Consider the following 21,997-nt stretch of genomic DNA (forward strand, 5'->3'; position numbering starts at 1 on the left):
CACCACCACATCAACCACCACCATGTCCGCCACAGAGTCCACCACCACCATGTCCTCCACCATGTCCTCCACCACGTCCTCCACCACGTCCTCCACCACGTCCTCCACCACCATGTCTACCACCACGTCCTCCACCACCATGTCTACCACCACGTCCTCCACCACCACCACCTCCACCACCACCACCTCCACCACGTCCACCACCACCACATCCTCCACCACCACCACATCCTCCACCACCACCACGTCCACCACCACCACGTCCACCACCACCACGTCCACCACCACCACGTCCACCACCACCACGTCCACCACCACCACGTTCACCACCACGTTCACCACATTCACCACATCCACCACCACGTCCACCACCACGTCCACCACCACCACGTCCTCCACCACCACGTCCTCCACCACCACGTCCTCCACCACCACGTCCACCACCACCACGTCCACCACCACCTCCACCACCACCTCCACCACGTCCACCACCACCACATCCACCACCACCACATCCTCCACCACCACCACGTCCACCACCACCACGTCCACCACCACCACGTCCACCACCACCACGTCCACCACATCCACCACCACGTCCACCACCACGTCCACCACCACCACGTCCACCACCACCATGTCCTCCACCATCACGTCCTCCACCACCACGTCCTCCACCACCACGTCCTCCACCACCACGTCCTCCACCACCACGTCCTCCACCACCACGCCCTCCACCACCACGCCCTCCACCACCACGCCCTCCACCACCACGCCCTCCACCACCACGTCCACCACCACCACCACCATGTCCACCACCACCACCATGTCCACCACCACATCCACCACCACGTCCACCACCACGTCCACCACCACCGCGTCCAACACCACATCCACCACCACCACCATCATGGCCACCACCACCATGTCTACCGCCACCACGTCCACCACCACGTCCACCACCACGTCCACCACCACGTCCACCACCACCACCACCACCACCACCACCACCACCACCACCACCACCACCACCACCACATCCACCACCACGTCCACCACCACCACGTCCATCACTACCACGTCCATCACTACCACGTCCATCACTACCACGTCCATCACTACCACGTCCATCACTACCACGTCCATCACTACCACGTCCATCCCTACCACGTCCATCAGTACCACGTCCATCAGTACCACGTCCACCACCACCACCACATCCACCACCACCACCACATCCACCACCACCACCACGTCCACCACCACCACCACGTCCACCACCACCACGTCCATCACTACCACGTCCATCACTACCACGTCCATCCCTACCACGTCCATCCCTACCACGTCCATCCCTACCACGTCCATCCCTACCACGTCCATCAGTACCACGTCCATCACTACCACGTCCATCACTACCACGTCCATCACTACCACGTCCATCAGTACCACGTCCATCAGCACCACGTCCATCAGCACCACGTCCATCACCACCACGTCCATCACCACCACGTCCATCACCACCACGTCCATCACCACCACGTCCATCACCACCACGTCCATCACCACCACGTCCATCACCACCACGTCCATCACCACCACGTCCATCACCACCACGTCCATCACCACCACGTCCATCACCACCACGTCCATCACCACCACGTCCACCACCACCACGTCCATCACCACCACGTCCACCACCACCACGTCCACCACCACCACGTCCACCACCACCACGTCCACCACCACCACGTCCACCACCACCACCACCATGTCCACCACCACCACCATGTCCACCACCACCACCATGTCCACCACCACCACCATGTCCACCACCACATCCACCACCACCACCACGTCCACCACCACGTCCACCACCACCGCGTCCAACACCACATCCACCACCACCACCATCATGGCCACCACCACCATGTCTACCGCCACCACGTCCACCACCACGTCCACCACCACGTCCACCACCACCACCACGTCCACCACCACCACCACCACGTCCACCACCACCACCACATCCACCACCACATCCACCACGTCCATCACTACCACGTCCATCACTACCACGTCCATCACTACCACGTCCATCACTACCACGTCCATCACTACCACGTCCATCACTACCACGTCCATCACTACCACGTCCATCACTACCACGTCCATCACTACCACGTCCATCACTACCACGTCCATCAGTACCACGTCCATCACCACCACGTCCATCACCACCACGTCCATCACCACCACGTCCATCACCACCACGTCCATCACCACCACGTCCATCACCACCACGTCCATCACCACCACGTCCATCACCACCACGTCCATCACCACCACGTCCATCACCACCACGTCCATCACCACCACGTCCATCACCACCACGTCCATCACCACCACGTCCATCACCACCACGTCCATCACCACCACGTCCATCACCACCACGTCCATCACCACCACGTCCATCACCACCACGTCCATCACCACCACGTCCATCACCACCACGTCCATCACCACCACGTCCACCACCACCACGTCCACCACCACCACGTCCACCACCACCACGTCCACCACCACCACGTCCACCACCACCACGTCCACCACCTCCACGTCCTCCACCTCCACGTCCACCACCTCCACCTCCACGTCCACCACCTCCACCTCCACGTCCACGTCCACCACCTCCACGTCCACCACCACCACCACGTCCACGTCCACCACCACCACCACGTCCACGTCCACCACCACCACCACGTCCACGTCCACCACCACCACCACGTCCACGTCCACCACCACCACGTCCACGTCCGCCACCACCACGTCCACCATCACCACCACGTCCACCACGTCCACCACCACCCGTGACAGGTAAAGTGTCACTGAAGGGGAGGGGTAATGGGAGTGTCAACCCCGGCTGTACATGGGACATTTAAGGATGCATTGGGTGAGAGAAGACGAGAATAGTGTCTAGAAGTATTACACCAGACCCAAGATACATTTTGAAGATGCGCAATGTCACAGGGGCTCCTGTAAAAGCACTTGCAGCATCCTTCCCTCACAGTGGCATACCTGCACGGGCCACTCACTCAAAACAACATTGGCATAGCCAATAGGTAACTCCTTTGGGACCTTATAAGTGTTTAACCATGCAACACTTGATGTTGTTGCACCAAGGATATTGTGCTGGGTAACTAAACACTTATAAGGTCCCAAAGGCGAGACCTATTGTCTATGCCAATGCTTGTTCTATTTGCGGCTGAGACTTACCGAAGTCATGTTATTAAGCCTAATATTTGGCCTCTTACCCAAAGCATGATTTTCCTTCCTCACATTAGGGAGGCAGCGGGAACTGTCTGAGAAGAGGATCCTGTGCTGGGAGCTCAAACAAGAGTGGCCATCTGCAGAACTGGTTCCTTCCGCTCTCCTTATGGTTTAATTGTTAAAAGCGAATACAAGCTTGAGACATTGTGCTGATTTCCCCGTACATATATTAACCTAAAGACGCTTCTGCAGCCTAGATACAGCTCAGGCAGTAACCTCCGAAATTTGCTACATCCGTCTAAATACTGAGGTGCTTACAGTTTGAAAAGCTATTCTGACTGCACGACAATGGCAGATGACACTCAACCAACAAGTTAGGTCTTAAAATCAGGATTCAAGCCTGCTCAGAAGGGTACATCCTTTTTGCAGCACACCCAATTGTGGAGAAAGGGTGTTGAAAAAGATTGAATGTTTAAACATCACAGAGACCTCGTGATTCAGATAGGGTAATTGTAGTCAGTGTAATGAGCAGCAACAGCAGAGGAGAGGTGTAGTCCAGCGGCCAGAGCGGCTGACTCTGGAGGAGGGGGATCACGGTTCGATCCCCGGCGACGGCAGCAGCTCAACTCAGCACCCTGTGTCTCTGGATAATAGTTCACTTAATGTCCTCTATGGCCCCCAGCCTCTTGAGAGCCCTAGGGCTGATAAGTTTGCGCTTTACAAATACCGGATACATACTTTATAGTAATAGTTGCCTGGCCTAGAGGCCAAATTGGTTAGCAGTAGTTGTTACAAAGACTGTCCCCCACATTGTAGTCCACTTGTAGATTTTCAAACTCCGCAAAGTTGCCTCTTGGGCCATGTGGCTGGTTCACTTTGTGCTCTGAGGTTTAATTTTGCAATCCGAGCCTTGTGAGTGATGTTGGGCCTGATTTTACACTGCCCAACCATGTTTTACATACACTGTGCCTGGGGGGCGGGGGAGTTTGTGTTTCCCCTTTTGACGAGCAAGACCTGTCATTTACCTTTACCAACTTTTCAAATTCTCTATTTTGCATGTCAACACGACAAGGCAAGGATCCAGCCTCTCAACAACGTTGCTGCCATTTAGCTCCTTTACCTCATCTGCTTCGTCTGTGTAGGTCCCTACAGAGTTAACACCATAGTAGCAGAAAGAAGAGCACAAACCTTACCTGCCAAATGAAATGCAGTTTCCTTACTTATACAGCTGATATAACTAAGATCCTGGATGTGGGTCTGATTTGGACGACCTTAACAGGAACCCTGGCCACTCCTCTGTGACGTTATTCGAGACTTCGCTAACCTCAGGCATCACATAGGCTTAGGATGACAACCGTGATAACTGGAGAAAAAAAATCGATGTATTTTGTTGTAGGTTGGTTTGATTGACGTTGCAATCTGTATTCATTCTCACTAATATCATACCAGGTTCCGGTCCGGAATCAGTGAGACTGCATCCTGTCTTAGCTGATTTTCTCTTTTTATTTAACCAACTATTTCAGAATGGTTCATGCTATCGACATATAATCATTTTATCACTTATGTTTCGTGTCCTAGTCTTCTGGCTCTCGTGCTTTCATATTATAATGGTATGTCGTTTTCAGTTACATCTACTTCCATTAACCAGCCAGTATCTCTAGTGTCGGACACGGATCTTTCCAGTATATGTTCACAGATAAACTTGTCAATATGAACACATTTCACCTCCCCAACAACATTGTTTAGGTGTGGTGTGTCTTGTTCTACATATTACATTCTTTTCTATGATGCTTATCTGGGTATTTAAAAGCAATATTTATCCCACCTGTCTCCGCCGTTCTCTTTTCAGACGGTTCTTTCTCCCACCGTTTCTCATCCTTCCTGATGAGCGGCATTAAACAGTCTGTCAGTTTTATCTCAATTTGACATATATATATATATATATCTAGCATCATCTGGGTTTCAAGGAACCTTATTGTTCTTGTAACCATGCACAAAGGTGCAATTTACTTTGGCCCAGGTATGATTAGGTGTTTCCTGAGCTCCATTATTTGTTAACTACATAGTGCCTTACTATATGGTTTTGCCAATCGTGCCATTGCTCATCTTTTTATTTCACTGGGGGTGGGGGGGAGGCTTGTACTTGAGTTCCAACCCATTGTTATAACCCTCCTGGTTAATTGTAGTGAGAGATCTAAAAATTCAGGGCCAACTTTCCCCTTCTTTGACTGTTGATAAAAAACTAGGAACCAGCACTCAGCCCTGCACATTTCAACAACTCATTTTCATTAAGCCCTCTGCCCAGATCCATCTCTCATTTCTAGCTTATTCCTCCCCTCGCTATCCCACTGATTCAGAGAAGTGCCCAATGCAGCCTATTTATCCAGTTTCTATTTTTGTTCCGTGGTGTGCAGTTAGTGTAGTAGTCATTTGTATGTGGCTCTGACTCTGAGATCTTCCACTATCTGTGCACCCTTGTTATTTTTTTATTTATTTTTTTAATATATTTTTATTGGTATATGCCCCATTCTTCAGAAACTGGTGCCTATGAAATCCAAACTCATACATCAATGTCTTGAGTGGGGCCAGTTTTCCAGCAATAAACCACGCCCACAGTTGAAGACCCAGCTCTCTCATATCATGTGTAGTTGTCTGGCTGTGTAGAATTCTTTCAATTGGGAAGTCCTACCGGTGGAACCACCGAGACATATCCCTTGCACAGTGCCCCTCCTCCCATCTTATCCCCCCTATCTTATTACCCCCGATCTTATTTCCCCCGTAGCATTCTAAGGCCACCATCACTGATTGGTGGCGTTTCTGCTGAACACGGGCATTTGGCAGAAATAGTCTATATAATATTAATTTGCTAATCTGGTTCATCATCAGGTGTTGGCCACTCAACAACCGGGCTGCCCATTTTGCCTGTCAGATAGTATAATTCATAAGCTGGTGCCCTTAAACTGCCCCTTTCAGTCGGCACCTTCAGCTTCAATGCGACCCTGCATCAGCCTGCAATCTATACCAGTTCTCCTAATAACACCTCTTAGTTACTAAAACGCCTCCTCGGAAGCAGCAGTGGTAGATGGGTGAAATTCAATTAGAGGAGATGGAGAGCATTTCCATTTCGGACAGTGAAATCTGTCCTGTGACTGCCAACTGGAATATCTTAAAGGTTTGAGATTTCAACGCAGCTAATGTGGTCCCCAAGTTCTCTTCCAGAAGGTCTAATTCCGAATAGTGTATCCCAGGTACAGTAAAGTGATTGATTGATTCTGACTTGACTGTAATGACTGATACCCTCTACTGTCCATCCTTCATTTTCATATACAAAGTATATGCGGACTGTGATGCCAGAGCCAAAGAATTTATATTTAGTCTGGGACCTTTGCGACAGTGCTCTGTACTGATCACTATGATTGACACGCTGTATTGTAGAAATTTCTGCCCAGAGGAAATAATTCAAGCAGTAGTTGTTTCACTGGTTGAAATTCCGTATCACTTTTCTATGAACATTTACTTTGAGATTAGTGTTCTGGCCCTGATTACTGCTGTCTTTTTCATTTTGGTGCTGTATGTCTGCAATTTGAAGTAGAGGAATATCATTTATTTCATTGGTCCCGTGAAACGGTACCAAAAAAATGTACAGGTGTCTCAATATTTCATTTAATAATGTGGATTTTCTTCTGTAGTTATGAAAATATGGGAGCAGTATTTAAATTCTACTATATATTTCTGGGATATTTACACTTGTATTTTAGATGCAATTCCTTAATGTGCAAAGATTACTCTGGCAATTAGGCAGATTGAATAAATATATCAAGCATGATTCATTTTCACATGTTTTATTAGCACCTCACCTTGTTTATAATTTTTTTTTTAACTGTTTTTCAGATATCTTGGAAAGAGGTGACCGCAAGCAATTTTTCGAAGCGCACTACTCTCAGATTTATTTTATCTTCTATGAAAATTTCGTAACACTGGAAAATAGCTTAAAGCTCAAAGGTACTGTTGTTTTTACCCTTAATTTATAATTAATTTCTTTAGATTGCTAAATGAGACTGCTTCACTCGTTTCAGACGTGCTACAAAAAATGACTATTTTTGTTAGTCGGTTAAAACATGAGTCTTTATTTCAGATTAAAATCCCTATGCTATGATATCACTTTAATACTATATTCAGAGACTTTGTGCTGCCTTTGGGGATTCCTGTCACCCTAATGTTCTTAATTAATGCTGTTTGGTCAGAAAGAGGAGCCCCTGCCTGCCTTCTTTGATGCCATGAGACTAGTGCATTCTCTTCTTAGCATGCGAGACTGTTTGGGCATATGGAAAAAAATATTGCCGCCCTTTGTTTCAAATGTAGTTTGATACGTTTTAGAAAACGAAACCAGTTTACAGATAATGTATGGGCAGCAAGATAAGATGTTAACAGCTTTTGATCATAAACCCATTTATCCAGTTTAACGTGGTCAAATAAGGGCCAAACTGAGCATAGAGGACCCTGTATATTTGAAACAACAAAGGATTGCATTTGAAAATATGCTAGGTTGCATTTTCATTTGAAAATATGCTAGGTTGCATTTTCTTACTGTGGGGGAGCCTGGAAAGTTGATCTTTCTGATAATAATGTTACGGTGGAACTAGTAATAATTTGTTTGAACTATAGCTTCACATGTATTGTTGCAATTGGTCGCTTTATGTGCCTGAATTCAAATATTATAATTCTATATGTAAATTACTCTTGACATTAAAACCACTGGCGCGTATTGCCTACACCAATCTCAGGCATTCAAGATATTGGTCAGAGGAGCCAGTAACTCCTAAACCTTTTTTTAAGTGCCAGTAATTTTAGGCAGGTATAACTTGATAATTGCTTAAATAAAAGCAGATTCGTTTTTGTATCAAAAACTAAAGAAACAGTTATGTACTCTGTTGCATTTAGCTCATCCGAGTTTCGAAATCGGTAACTTACTAGCCAAATCCCTTCCCTCCTTAACACCTCCTTTTATTTCTCCCTCCGATCATCTCTCCTCCTTTCGACTTCCGACACCACATGTCCATTCTCACTTTTTACACTCCTTGCCACTCTACCATCTACCTACACATACTCTTTCCCACTTCCACACACATATACACATCTCTCACCTTTCCATCCACCTCACCCTACATCCACTCTCACACTCTCTCCAACTTTCTCTGGTTTCTTACCCCATCAGCACTTTCAGTATTTATGAAATCGTAATTAAAATCAGGAGTTGCCCCTTTTTCTGCAAATTGAACAATACAAAATTGTAAGATAACACACCTTCTAGAATTGGTTGGTCACCTGCCCATATTTTGGTTTTTCACTTCTAACTCTTTGTTACTTCAGTTTAATTACAATTATCTAGTGCTCTGTACTGGCCAGTGTACTACTCCCGAGCACCATCAAAGAGAAATGCATTTGGAATGTAAATAAAAGTTTACATAACCATAACAGCCTATAGGGAACTTTTAAACCAGACCCACTCCTCTAAGGGGCACCAAGGGTTGGACAGTGTATCACATGTCTGGCTCTGTTGGGCCTGCTTCCTCCCTACAAATTCTTGTTTTAAATTTGAAGAATATGTCACTGGAAGATACATTGCAGAGGTGCAATGGAACCAGTAGCTGACTGACGGCTCACTCTCCAGATCTAGCTCGAAGCCCCTAGATGCCTGAAATCTTCAATGAGATTCTGAGGGTAAAAGAGATGGAAAGAGGAGGGTGGAGCTTGCCTGGCTCCAAGATGGCGGCTCATCAGAGTTGCTCCGTGAGCTCTGCCTACTTTCCGCTGCATAAACCTGGCACCTATCTGATCCGCTTTGGCCCCAAACGAATCTATTTTATCCCCTGAGCATCCAACATCACGAGTTGCAGTGAAACTCCGTCTGAGAATGCAACCGGGATGCCGGAAACATCGCAGTCCCTTGGGGTAGCAGCTGGCATGGCCTGTTTCCCGGTGAGCGACTGGGCCTGACCCCACGGCTGATGGCTGCAAATGTATGATGATACCACGCATACCATCACAACGCGGTATTTTACATTGCGGTTTTGACAACGCAAGTCGTTACATCGACTTACGTTGGAGGGCGCTGGACTTAGGAATAGTGTGAATTACTATTCCAACTCCAGTCTACGTTCAGAAGGAAAGGTGTTGGAATAGTAATTTACATTATTCCTTAGTCTAGAGCTCCCTCCAGTGCAAGTCGATGTAATGACTTGCGTTGTTAAAACTACAATGTAACCATTACGCGTTGTAATATTTGCATGTAAAGGATATTTCCCAATGGCTGTACAGTGGCAGTAGGATGGAGAGAGCAATTCTGAGGCAGAGAGGAGAGCCTGAGGTGCTGTGGTGGAGCTCTGAGCTCGCTAGCCCAGGGATTGCAGTCGTTTTAATGAGCTAGGCCTACCTGAGGCCGTGATCGTGTTGCTGTGTGAGGTTGCCGCGGTGGGAGTAGGCCCACTGTGAGCCAAGCAGATGCCCGACCTAGCGTCATTAAACTGCGGAGCCACTGGGTAGAGGTAAAGAGGAGCCGACTGGATCGCCACAGGGAAGCCTGGACTACCACCATTGTACTCATGGCCGTGCCTCCCCCGCTGCAGTGTACAGCCTCGCCCAGCATCCCCCATAGAGACACTCCATTGCTGCCTCTAGCAGTTTCAATCCTGCTGCAGCTATTGGACCCCCCCATTTGGAGTAATACTGCTGGAACTTTCAGTATCGTAGCTGCTTGGCAGCCTTTAGGGCACGTACAGTAGCTGATCTATCCCTACTGGAGTACTGCATTGGCAGACTGATTCGGTCCTCCTGTGGTGCTCTGCAGAGAGTGGTAAGCTATAGCTGACCTATCTGTTCATTGCCTGACCCAGCGCAAGTCACAGTAAATGCCCAGCCTTGCTATGTTGCATCCCTCAATAAACTTAGTGTGGAGTGATCATTGGAGAGGACTAGTGTGCCCTTATCTGTGGTGGATATCATTAGCCAGTACTACAGCACCCTTGGAAGGAGCCAACATGGGCAAACCAGACAGATCACAATCTAAACTCTAATTTGAGCCGCGCAAGACACCCAGGCACAAGGAGGCTCCAGTCGATGTAGTGGATTCGGGCTCAAAGTCAACGGATCTCAATATAGATTCGGACTTAAAACAGATCCTGGCGGCGATGCAACGCAGCTTGTCGATGATTGATGGAAAAATTGATGCCTTCTCTTTCAGGATGACAGAAAGATTAGATAAATAAGCGGAGAGGCTAGACACTGTGGAAAGAAGAGTGTCTGAAGCCGAAGACATAATAACTGCGGAGGCAACAGCGCATACCTTGCGGCATAAGTAGGCAGACACAAGTAGGCAGACACGCTAAAGGCACATTTTCTCGATGACCACTCGTTGGTAAAATAGATTTGGGTCTAAGTGCCCTCATTTTACCGGTTGTGTCTTTTTCGCACAGCTGACTGGTTTTAATTTTGTTTAAACCTCACCTCGTGTTTTAATCTCACATGCTGTCTTAACCACTAGTTTTAAATCTTACCTGCTCCTGTTTCTTCATAAACTTGCCAGCATCTGGCCCTGCCCTGGTCCGCCACGGCTGATAGCGCCGATTGAGTGGCGGGCGGGACCTCAATCCCGTACACACTTCCCGTCGCGGAAGGTGGGGGTCATGTGCGCCATCCGCGCTCGGTTCATGCACAGTGCCAGTTACAATGCCAGTTTTAACCCAGATGACCCTGGTTTGCAATACTCCAGGAAAGCCTTATCTCTTAAACCCACAGGCAATCTCTGCCCAAGCACCATCTTTGACCTTCACTTTATTTCCCGGAAAAAACATTGCCCTCCCTGTTCCCTGGTCGCTCATAATTTGCTGCTTACCTTAGCGAGGAGTTGGAATTTCACGGAAAAAATCGCAGATCAAAGGACAAATATAACGTGCTGCGTTCTCCTTAATACCAGAACCATCATTATAAATGCTCTACCTTTTTATGACCTCCAGGAGGAGCAGGTAATCGACTTAGCCTTCGTTACAGAAACCTGGGCTGAGTCCTCATCCGAACCTGACTTCCTAGGAGCGCTCCCTGAGGGCTATACCATTTTCAGGAAAGGTAGAATTGGGAAAATTGGAGGAGGCTTAGCGCTAATAGCCAGAAAGGGTTACAACATATGGTTCAAACCAATTTTGGATCACACACAGAATGAGGCACCAATTTTTTAATTCGGGCTTGAAAGTCAGAATACTTTCAATTGTACACACATTTTTCGTCCTCCCACAGCTAAATCCAGCTTCTTAAATACTATTAATCAGCTTTTGGTGATTAAGGCAAAGCTGTCCAACTTTATGATATTGGATTGGATGACTTTCATTTTCATCTTGAAAACACTGCCGACACAGACACGAAACTCTTATAGACCACATGGCTAGTACAGGTCTTACTCAGCGGGTTAAGGAGACCACACATACAGCCGGAAATTGTCTGGATGGGATTTTTTCGGACCACCCCAATTTAGTATGGAATAGAGTATTGCCACTCATCTGGTTCGATCATAAGACAGTCATGTTTGAGGTTACCCTGCCACCTAAAGGCCCACTAACATATCAAAGAAAGTCCTTAGCTCCCAACCTTGGAATAAGGTACACGAAGAAGAGCTAAATAAGATGCTCACCTCCTCTTGTCCCCCCGTCCCGCAGACCTGGATGAGGTAGTGAGGAGCTATCACTCCTGGATTGTCTCCGCCGGTCAGCAGCTGGCTCCTCTGACCACGCGGAGAACAGTCAGACAGTCACCCTCGGAACCCTGGTTTAACAAAACATTGAAGGCACAGAAACAAATATTCAGAAGACTAGAAAGAAAATGGAGGTTATAGAACGATGCCCAGACTAAATCAGACTGCAGACTAGCCATCCAAACGTACAAAAATCTTTTTCTGAAGGCAAAGTCTGCTTACTTCAAAGTAAAAATGGAAGCAGCCAAGGCTGTGCCGAAAGGCTATTTACTACAGTTCAACAACTAATCAAGCTCCCTGAATCTTCAAATCACGAAAGTAGTCAGCAATTTTGCAATAAGTTAGCAGACTCCTTCCAGCAAAAAGTTAAACAAGTCTTTGATGCTTTTGTAACTCAATCAAATTTCACTGCATTGTCCTACAAGCCTCCGAGCAACAGTCCAGTGTCGCCCGCTAAGGCGGATAGTTCCACCTCTCTTATACTCTGTATTCCTGTCTATTATGCTTGAAAGAACCACCAAATTAATTTTGTTGGTTACATTTGGTTCTCCTTCAGACCCATGCCGACCAAAAAGTCTCCATCTGGTCCCTGAGACCATTGCATCCATACTTTGGCCCATCTTTAATCTTATGATTTCCTCCGGGCATTTTCCCACGGAATGGAAAAAAGCTTCCATCCTACCTCTTTTGCAGAAACCCAATTTGGATTCAGAGGATACCTCCAGCTATAGACCCATATCAAGGCTGCCATTCCCAGCTAAGGTTATGGAAAAATATCTTAATGAAGAATTTTCCGCTGTTTTAGCAGTGGGTGACATTCTGGACCATTCACAATATGGGTTTCAAGCCTATCACAGTACTGAATTGGTGCTAATCACCGCCACCGAAGAGTTGAGGCAAACACTGCACAGAGGGGCAAGCGCTGCTCTTATCCTGTTAGACCTCTCAGCAGCATTTGACACGGTCAACCACGATGTGTTGGTTGAACGTCTCGCTTCGCTGGGAATTCGGGATAAAGCACTCCTCCTACTTAGCTCTTTCCTGCCCAACAGGTCTCAATTGGTAGCACACAATGCATTAGTCTCCCTGTCATTCTCACTCCCCTGTGGAGTCCCACAGGGCTCATCGTTAAGCCCCACTCTTTTTAACCTGTTTGTCACCCCTCTGGCCAGGATCATAAGAAGCTTTGGCTTCACACTGGTGTCTTACGCGGACAACACATAGATAATAGATAATAGTGTCCATCAGCTCGTCCACTGACACTGCAATTCGATTTAAAGACTGCATGAGCCACATTGGGAAGTGGATGCAGGACAATTGTTTAAAACTTAATACATCTAGAACAGAAGTTCTGCTCCTTGGCAATATGCCAGCCAGCTGGTCAGACAGATGGTGGCCGAATCATATGGGCTCTCCTCCCATACCTGTACACAAAGTGAAAAATCTTGGTGTTCTCTTTGACCCAAATTGTCCTTTGACTCCCAGATCAATCACACTACATCAACTTGCTTTTTCAATCTTAAAATCTTGAAAAAAGTACTCCCACTTATCCCTCTTGAGCAAAGAAAAACAGTAGTCACAGCACTTATTGCATCCAGGCTGGACTACTGCAACGCCCTGCTTACTAGTGCAAGCACCTGTAGCAAGTGTAGCATACATAAACTACAGATGGCGCAGAATGCTGGAGCTAGAGTCCTGCTTGGGTTCACCCACTATGACTCTGCATCTAAGGCACTTGCAGAATTACACTGGCTGCCAATCGTCAAACACGTTTATTTCAAAGCATTGTGCAATGCGTTTAAGGCTACAGATGGGTTTGGTCCTTGGCAATTGTCACAACTTTTCAATCCTTACCTTCCGGCAAGATCACGGAGATCATCAGACAGCGGCAACCTGATCGTCCCCAAGGCACACAAAGTTAAATGGGGAGGAAACAGCTTTACATACACCACCTCCAAACTTTGGAACTCCCTGCCTAGTTATCTTAAAAAAGAATCCAATCTGCTTGAATTGAGAAAGCACCTAAAAACCAGGCTCTACTAACTTCTCTCAATTTTTAGCATTGCCTGCCTATTTTTTGTTAAAGCGCTTAGACACCTCCGGTTACATGTAGTGCTATATAAATTCCTCATTTAATTTCATACCAGAATGGATAAACTGCTTCATATCCTCCAAGCCAAAGATTTGGAATCTTGTTCTAGGCGTAACAACATAAGGATCATAGGCGATCAAACATCAACAACATGGAACACCTTATAGTGTCGCTAAGCTAAGACACTTTTTCAGATATCTTTGTTGTGGAGCGTGCTCATCGCTTGCTGGCTCCTAGGCCAGTTCCGCGTGCTAATCCTCACCCAATAATTGTGCCGCTCCTAAATAATAGGGACCGTGATGCCGCCCTCAGAAGCACAAGGGAGTTACAGGTTTTGAGATATGAGGGCATGGAATTGCCCATATACCCGGACTTCACACAGCAAGTACAAGAAACTCGCTGTAAGGTTATTCCAGGTAAGAGCTACGTGAATTGCAACTGGAATACAGCATGCTGTACCCTGCCCGGCTACTGATCCTATCTGAAGGAAAACCACATTTTTTAACAGACTAAAAACATGTCCTCCAGTTCCTTAAGCACAGAGAGGGCGCAGGCTCTCTTATGAGCTCCCCAGGGCCTCGCCTGGCTCAGATGAGGACTCAGTAGACACGGTGGAGCAATATATAGCCAATATTGTGCTTGGTAGACTGGGAATCTGCTGTGCTGGATGGCCTCGGTGTGCTCTGACACCTTTACTCAAAGACTTTGGAACTTGGTGAGACTGTTCCTATATTTTATTTGGATGTGCATCTATTTTGTAGTGCATTGGGCAACCTATGGGGCTTTAATTTGCCTCTCCTTGATGCACAGCAGAACGTAATTTACAGGCCACTTAATCCATGTTATTGATTGGGTAATTGGACATTTGAGTGAGATCTTCTTGGGATCTTTTTCAATTAGTGATTGGTGCGTTGTTTATTGAATATGTTAAACGAGTTGGGCTGGGCCACTTTCGGAGGTGCTTGGCCGGTAACATCCACCCCCATGTGTGCTCCACAATATGTAGTGTTTTGTGTTTAGTTTTTTTCCTTAGGGCATTGGCTGGGTGGGATTTAACTCTACTATGCTCAGTTTGTGTTGGCATAGAGTGGGAGGGTCTTTTAGGATTTCTGTTTTTGTGTTCCTATTGAAATTTATCGCCGTATTTTGGCTGTCTGGTCATGACTTGTATACTTACGTTGATAGGGAGATGTAGTACACATTGAGATGGCTCGATGTCCCTGCCCAGGTGTCGGGTTCCTTACATGGAATGTGAGGGGTCTCAACGACCATAGAAAGATTCGGAAAATTATGGCATATCTTAAAAAAGACACAATGTGGATGTCGCCATAGTGCATGAGATGCACTTGGCCCCAGACAGTAGTATTTTGATGAGACGTAAGCACCAAGGGCACTATTTCTCAACAGGTTTCACTTTCCACACCCATGGGGTCCTTATATAGACTAGCGGTAGATGTGGTAAAACTTTATAAGAAATTCATGCTGATCCGGTTGATATGTTTGTAATTGTTTGCTGTTATAGGGATGGGTTGGCGGTTTTACTTGTCTGGATCTATGGTCCCAACCATGACGACCCACACTTTTACCACGCATTCAGGGCATACCTACTTCAATGCGGCGACTTACCACTGTTGTGGTAGTGGTGGTGATTACAATTGGGTTTTAGATCCTGTCTTTGATTGCTTGAAGGGCCCTCCTCGTTGCCCCTCGGCTGCTGCTAGGGCTATTATCGATGTAGCTAACCAATTAGGCTTACTTGACGTATGGAGGTACCTCTCCCCAGCGACTGTTGGGTTCTCACATTACTGTGCAGTACACAAGATCTATACTCTGATTGACTTGTGGTTGGTGGCTAAAAGCTTGATCTCTCACGTTACTCATTGTGAATCTCTTCTGAGAACCTATTCAGATCATGCATCTGTTGATTTAGACTTGGCTCTCCAACTCAGGAAGTTCGAAGCATTTTCACCTGGAGGTTCCCACCATATTCCTTACTTAACTCATTCTTTAAGGCCGAAATGGTGGCAAATGATTCAGGATTCTTTTCATAATAATATCGGTACGGTTGCTTGCTTCGCTACGTTCTGGGAAACCTTTAAAGTATATATCAGAGGGGTGGCCATTTCAAAACATGCCAGGGGTACTTAAGTCCTTAAGGAACAGATTGTCGTATTTGGAAAAGGAAATTGCTCAAATGGACCAGGATCATTTGCGCTCAGGCGACACTCAGATACTGAAAGCCATCCAAGAGAAGCTAGTTGAGTATGCTGATACGCCCGGCAGTGAAGTCAAACACCTCGGCAAATACTCCAATGCAAGGGTGTATCCGGAGGGAGAACGCCTTGGCGCTGTGCTAGCAGCCATATTGTGACCCAGAAGGAAAGGAAGAATAATTATGGAAGTTTTAGATGAATAAAATCAACCATTGCATGATACTGAACACATCGCCGATACGTCCCATAGATACTATGCAGAGTGATATCCGTCCCGCATTCCACCAGATCGAGAGGCCATTTCCGATACTTTGGAAAATATATACGATTCAAATGACTTACTGCGCAGCACAGAGAGCATCTCATGGCTCCCCTCAGAGATACGCTCTGCTCTTAAAGACATGCGTGTTGCGGGAGCACCCACCATTGATGGCCTCACTGTGGCCTTTATCCGATAGAGACTACTAGCTGCAGATTACTTAACATAGAATATCCCCAGACGTGAGACTGGATCCGGAAAAATTTTTGCCCAGCATGCCTGCGCGCCGTGGGGACGGCATCACGCGACTCCGCCCTGACACTGTTCGCGCACGTGACGTCAGCTAGGTCACATACGTCCCACCCCGGCGCGCCTACGTCAGTTTTTTCCTTTTCCGCATGCAACGCAGATCCGAATCGTGCTCCTGGCCTGTTACAGGCCTTTCCCTTTCGCTTGTTGCGTGTGAGTAGGAACAGTGTGTGAATGCCTTCGGGCTTTAAGACGTGCTCGTCTTGTGCGCGCCAGATGTCGGCGACGGATCCTCACCACATCTGCATGTGGTGTTTGGGAGAACACCACGACTCCACTGATTGTCAGTTGTCAGGCGTGCCAGCAGATGAAACCGAAGTACCGGCGGGAGCGCCATATGAAACTTCTTTCAGCCCGCATGTCCAGGTCGGCGGCGTCACCATGTCCGGCCCCTGCAGAGTGTTTCAGGAATCGCCGCCTCCGTCTTCGATATCGGCCTTCTCCCAGGCCGCAAGAGCGTCGCTCACCTGTCGGTAAGTGTCGCAGTTTGTCCCTGAGGGCTGGTTCCTGGCCTGTTGGGGGTACGGGCTCTCCGCGGGTGGTGCAGCCCCACGTGTCATTCCCCTATCTGCCGTTTCCCGGTGTGGAGGCGTCTAGAGCCCAGATGGAGACATATGCAGTGGCCTTGTAGGCCTCGCTGGCTTCTCTTCCTCCTCCTCCTTCTCCTTCCCCTCCTGGGACGTCTGCGGCACCCTTGCTGTGTGCGGGGCCCTCCGCGACGTCGCTGGTGGCACTGGCCCCGGGGGCAACTGGCTCGGATTCAGGTTCGGAGGATGTGGTGCCATTGGGTTGCGACCTTTCAGGGGTCCCTCCTGCGGAGTCCCTGTGGTGTCGCGGGAGGTCGCCGGGGGCTCGGTCGCTTCCCCGAGTCCCCCTCGCCCTCGGGACAGGTGGTGGCCTCGTCCGAGGCAACCCCGCTTAGGCGCCGGCGGCTGCTGGCCCTGGCGGTGCCACAGGGGCTGGCGGAAGGTCCTTCTCGTCCTGTCACGGGCCGAGGCTACCGGGGGACCCCTCATCCCTCCCCCGGGTCCCTCTCGCCCCTCCACGCAGGCGGCTGCCTCGTCGGAGGTCAGGTAGACGCCTTTCCGGCGCCGCTCCTTCGCCGCCCGGCTCCGGCCCAGCCATGGTCTCCTGTGCCGTGCGCTGTGGCGGAGGTCGTTCCGGCATTTCCCCTGGCGTCAGACGATGATGTCCTGCATCAGATTGCGGACTCTACGGCGCCAGGCCGACATCGGGTCGTTGACACGTCTTCGGACGCCTCCTCTTCTTCAGAGGTTCGGCTCATCCTCGCCGGAGACGGGCCGCCGCGTCGCAGCTTTTTCCCCGTCATCTAAGGATAGCTCCTCGCTGTCACCGCGGCCGCGGTCTTTGCCAGAGGTGCCGCAGGTCTCCCACTCCTCTGTCCCTCTTCCTCCTTTCCGGACCTGGCCTTTCCTTCCTCCAGTTGACTTGGGGGACGGCCGCCTTAGCAAGCAGCCGTCACCTACTGAGGAGCTGCTTTCTCCTCCGCGGGGGCCCTACGGAGGAGGGTGCTGCCTTTGCTCGCGCTGTTTCCGCGGATGTGGGAATCTTGCGCATGGGTGATCCAGCTGTCCATTTCCCCGCAGATCATCTTCTGGAGCTCCTCCATCAGGGTTCTGGTGGTAGGGAGCTGCTGCTTCCCTTCGAGGGTTCGCTCCATTCTTCTCTTCTTGGGGCTTGGTGCTGCCCACCACGGGGGACCCGGTGCCCCAACACCTTCTGCATCGCCACCATCCGGTGCCGCGTGATCCTGTGTGTCTTTCCCTTCACCCTTCTACCAGGTGCCCTTTTTTGCAGAATACCTTCCCTTCTCTGCCACCGCTGTTGTCTCCCCCGTCACGGGAGGCCCGCTGGCTTGACTCCTGGGGGCGCGATATGTTCGCCTCCACCAGTGTGGCTCTGAGGGCCATTAATACTGTGTTTTGGCTAGGGCCACTTCTTCCTTGTGGGACTCGGCGGAGTCCCTTATGACTGCTGCTTCTCAGGAGGGTGCCTGTGTTGATCTGTGGCATCTTGTGTTGGATGGCCGGGAGCTGGTGGCGTTTATTCTTCGCTCCGCTCTGCACATCTCGGAGGTGCTTGCTTGTGCCATGGCTTCTTTGGTCGCACTTCGTCGACATGCCTGGCTTCGGGACAGTGTATTCCCAGAGAACGTTCAAGAACGGCTGGTGGACCTTCCTTTCAATGGCGCTCTTTTGTTCACGTCCCTGCGGCTTCGGCCATTCAGAGGTTCTTGGCGGGGCTTTGACCTCCTCCTCCTCCTCTTCACCCCCCCCAACCCCACCCCACCCCGCCCCACCCCCCCGTGACCTGTGAGTTGATCTGGATTTTGAGAGGTGTTCTTCTGTTGGGGTAGGTCGCCCCTGTGTGTCTTTTGTGTGATTACTGTGCATCCAAGTCCTTTGGTTAGGACTGTGGTGCTATTGGCTGCTGGTCCGGCCCCCCTTTTTGGATTTTGCTGAGCCGTGTTGGCCCTGAGATTAGGCCTTCTGTTGTTCTTATTGGCTGATTGGCAAGCCGTCTGCGGGTTCTCCGCAGGTCCTTTCTGTTTTTCATCTGCTGCAGAAAGTTTTTCCTAAGAGGGTTCCCATGTCTTGGGACGTAACATGCCCTATGTGAGGTTCTGGTAGCTATTATATAGCTCTGTCATGTACTGGGGAGGTGTGGTCACCTTTGGGCCTCTGCTCACCGTGGCGTCACGGTATGTCGTAAGGGCTTTCCCCTTGCTGAGGGTTTTGGAATGGCTCAAGCTGCGCCCCGGGCTGTCCTTCTCCGGGGTCGCTGCGTTGCTAGCTTGGTCTGGCCTGCTGTCTGCGGTCTTGCGTCATAGCTCTGCCTGATTCTGCTTATTTTGTTGTTTGGGTCGTGTGTGCGCACTTCTCCCTTGGGGTGTGTCCAGGGCCTTCTTGGCCTTCCTCGCCTCTGTCTTCGGCTGGCGTCTGGCTTGTCCTGGGTGCACCATTCCGTGCTGTTGTCTGCAGCGGGCTGTGCCTGTGGTGCCGACCTGCTGTTCTTTTGCATCACTGTGCAATTTTGGCACATTAGCAGGACAGTCTTCCTTGCCTTGTCTGCTGCTTGAGGCTGGGATGTGTTCGACCCTCTTCCAGTGGGCCCTGTCTTCAGTTCTCCCTCTCCTCCCTGGGGTTGCGGTGGTTCTGGAGTTTCTTGTGCCTCCTCGGGCGCTGTCTGTCCCTGCGGGGCGTCTGCCTTATTGCCGAAGGCGCCGTTCTGCTTTGTCCATTGCCTTCCGGCTGTGATATGCTTGGCTCCCCTCTTCACTGGGTGTCCACGTTGGGGGGGGGGGGTGTTTGCCTTCACTCTACCTCTTTTCCTTGGAGTCTCTAGGGTGCTCTTCTTCCTAGGTGCTCCTCTTCATTGCTTGGGCTTTGGGGCTCCTGGTGGAGATTCTTGATACCTTGAATGGGGGTGGGGCGCTTTGGACTCCTTTAGCCTTGCCCTTGTTTCTCCTGCTACTTAACGGTGGGCTCCCTCTCAACTTGTCTTCCCACATCCCCTCTGGGGTTGGGGGTCTTCTGGATGTGGGGTTCCCCTTGCCTGGGGGGACAGGGTTCTTTTCCTTGTCCGTTGGCCTCGTCCCCTGTGGGACTCTCTATTCTGTCCAGGCTGGTAGGGTCCTCTCGCAGACCCTCCTCCCCCTTGGGTATGGCTAGGGTATCTATTCTTTGTTAAGGAATCTGTGGCTAGTAGCCTCTATCAGATGTACGAGTTACTTACCTTCGGTAATGGTGTATCTGGTAGAGACGATTCTAGCCGCATATTTCTGCACGACCCGCCCTTCCTCCCCGTTCTGCGAGGACCTTTGGCTTGGTCTTCTGCACTCGCCTCCCTGTTGGTGGCTATGTCTTCTGTGAGTGCATTCTTTCGCTCTTTTTTGGCAGAATGTTGTCCTGTTAGTTGTTCGGATTCCTTCCTTTTGGTCATTGGAGGATAGGTTTATGGGTGCTTCTGTGCCCTTACGCTCTGGTTGCTCCCGGTTGGGGCTACCTTCAACCCCGCCTCCCTTCAGTGCTAGGGGTTTTGGCACCTATTGTTCTCTGCTGCCCTCTGGGTTGGGGTCTTTTGGACGGGCCTTTGCCCTTGTTCCTTATGGGTCACATTCTGTGCTGGGGCTGTTCTGGGGTTTGTCGTTCCTTGTTTGTCCCGGACTGGTTCCCCTTATTTGTTATTGATTGGGGTTGTGGACATGCTACATTTTATCATGAAATTTTTTCATATGTTCTTTGTCTCTAGGGGGGGCTATTTCCGTACTGGCAGGGTTGCTGATCAGGGCGGTGCTCTGTTCTTTATTCTTTTCCCTGCCCTTTGGTGCCGCAGTGCCTGGCACTGCCCCTTATGGTGTTGTTCCTCACCATTCCTTTTCTATGTTTCTGCTCTTTCGCACACTGTTCGTATACTGTTCCCATACTGTCACAGTTTTGTCTGATGGCTCCGCGTTGTGGCGCGAAAAGTTCTAGGAAGAAAACTGACGTAGGCACGCCTGGGTGGGACTTGTGTGACCTTGCTGACGTCACGTGCGCAGACAACGTCAGGGCGGAGTCGCGTGATGCCGTCCCCCCAGGGCACAGGGATGCTGGGCAACATTTTTTCCGGATCCAGTCTCACACCTGGAGATAATTCTACTGTAAGGAATCTGCGGCTAGAATCGTCTCTACCAGATAAACCGTTACCGAAGCTAAGTAACTCGTACTATAACGCCTTCCAAGAATTGCTCATGCCCCATTTAGTCACATTATATGAGGAAATGGTGGAAACTGGAGAGATGCCGCCTTCAATGAGAGCAGCTTTAATAGTAACTCTTTTAAAGCCAGGGAAACCACCTAATGTTTGCTCCTCGTACAGGCCCTTGTCACTCCCAAAATGTCGACACCAAGATTTTCACTAAAGTCCTTGCGAATAGGCTAGCTCCAATTGTCCTGTTAGTGGTTCTTCCGGAGCAGGCAGGATACGTACCAGGTCGTAGCCTATCATATCACATAGAATGCTGTTTGGTGTCATTCAATAAGCTGACCCAGCAATAAAGGCTGCTGAGATTTTTTAGATGCCAAAAAGGCATTTGTCTCTGTAGAGTGGGC

The 21,997-nt window shown here is 49.4% G+C and overlaps 1 protein-coding gene across 5 annotated transcripts in view; it reads left to right on the forward strand.

Annotated features, from left to right (window-relative positions):
• RALGAPA2 (Ral GTPase activating protein catalytic subunit alpha 2) overlaps positions 1-21,997 on the forward strand; it is a 1,907,250-nt gene that overhangs the window by 223,583 nt on the left and 1,661,670 nt on the right. For all 5 annotated transcript variants that reach the window (XM_078649331.1, XM_078649327.1, XM_078649328.1 and 2 more), the window contains exon 2: positions 7,162-7,272. In XM_078649331.1, the coding sequence (XP_078505457.1) occupies positions 7,162-7,272 (111 nt within the window). The remainder of the gene's footprint in view (positions 1-7,161; positions 7,273-21,997) is intronic.

Source organism: Lissotriton helveticus, chromosome 6 (assembly GCF_964261635.1).
Source record: "Lissotriton helveticus chromosome 6, aLisHel1.1, whole genome shotgun sequence".
Taxonomy (NCBI): Eukaryota; Metazoa; Chordata; class Amphibia; order Caudata; family Salamandridae; genus Lissotriton; species Lissotriton helveticus.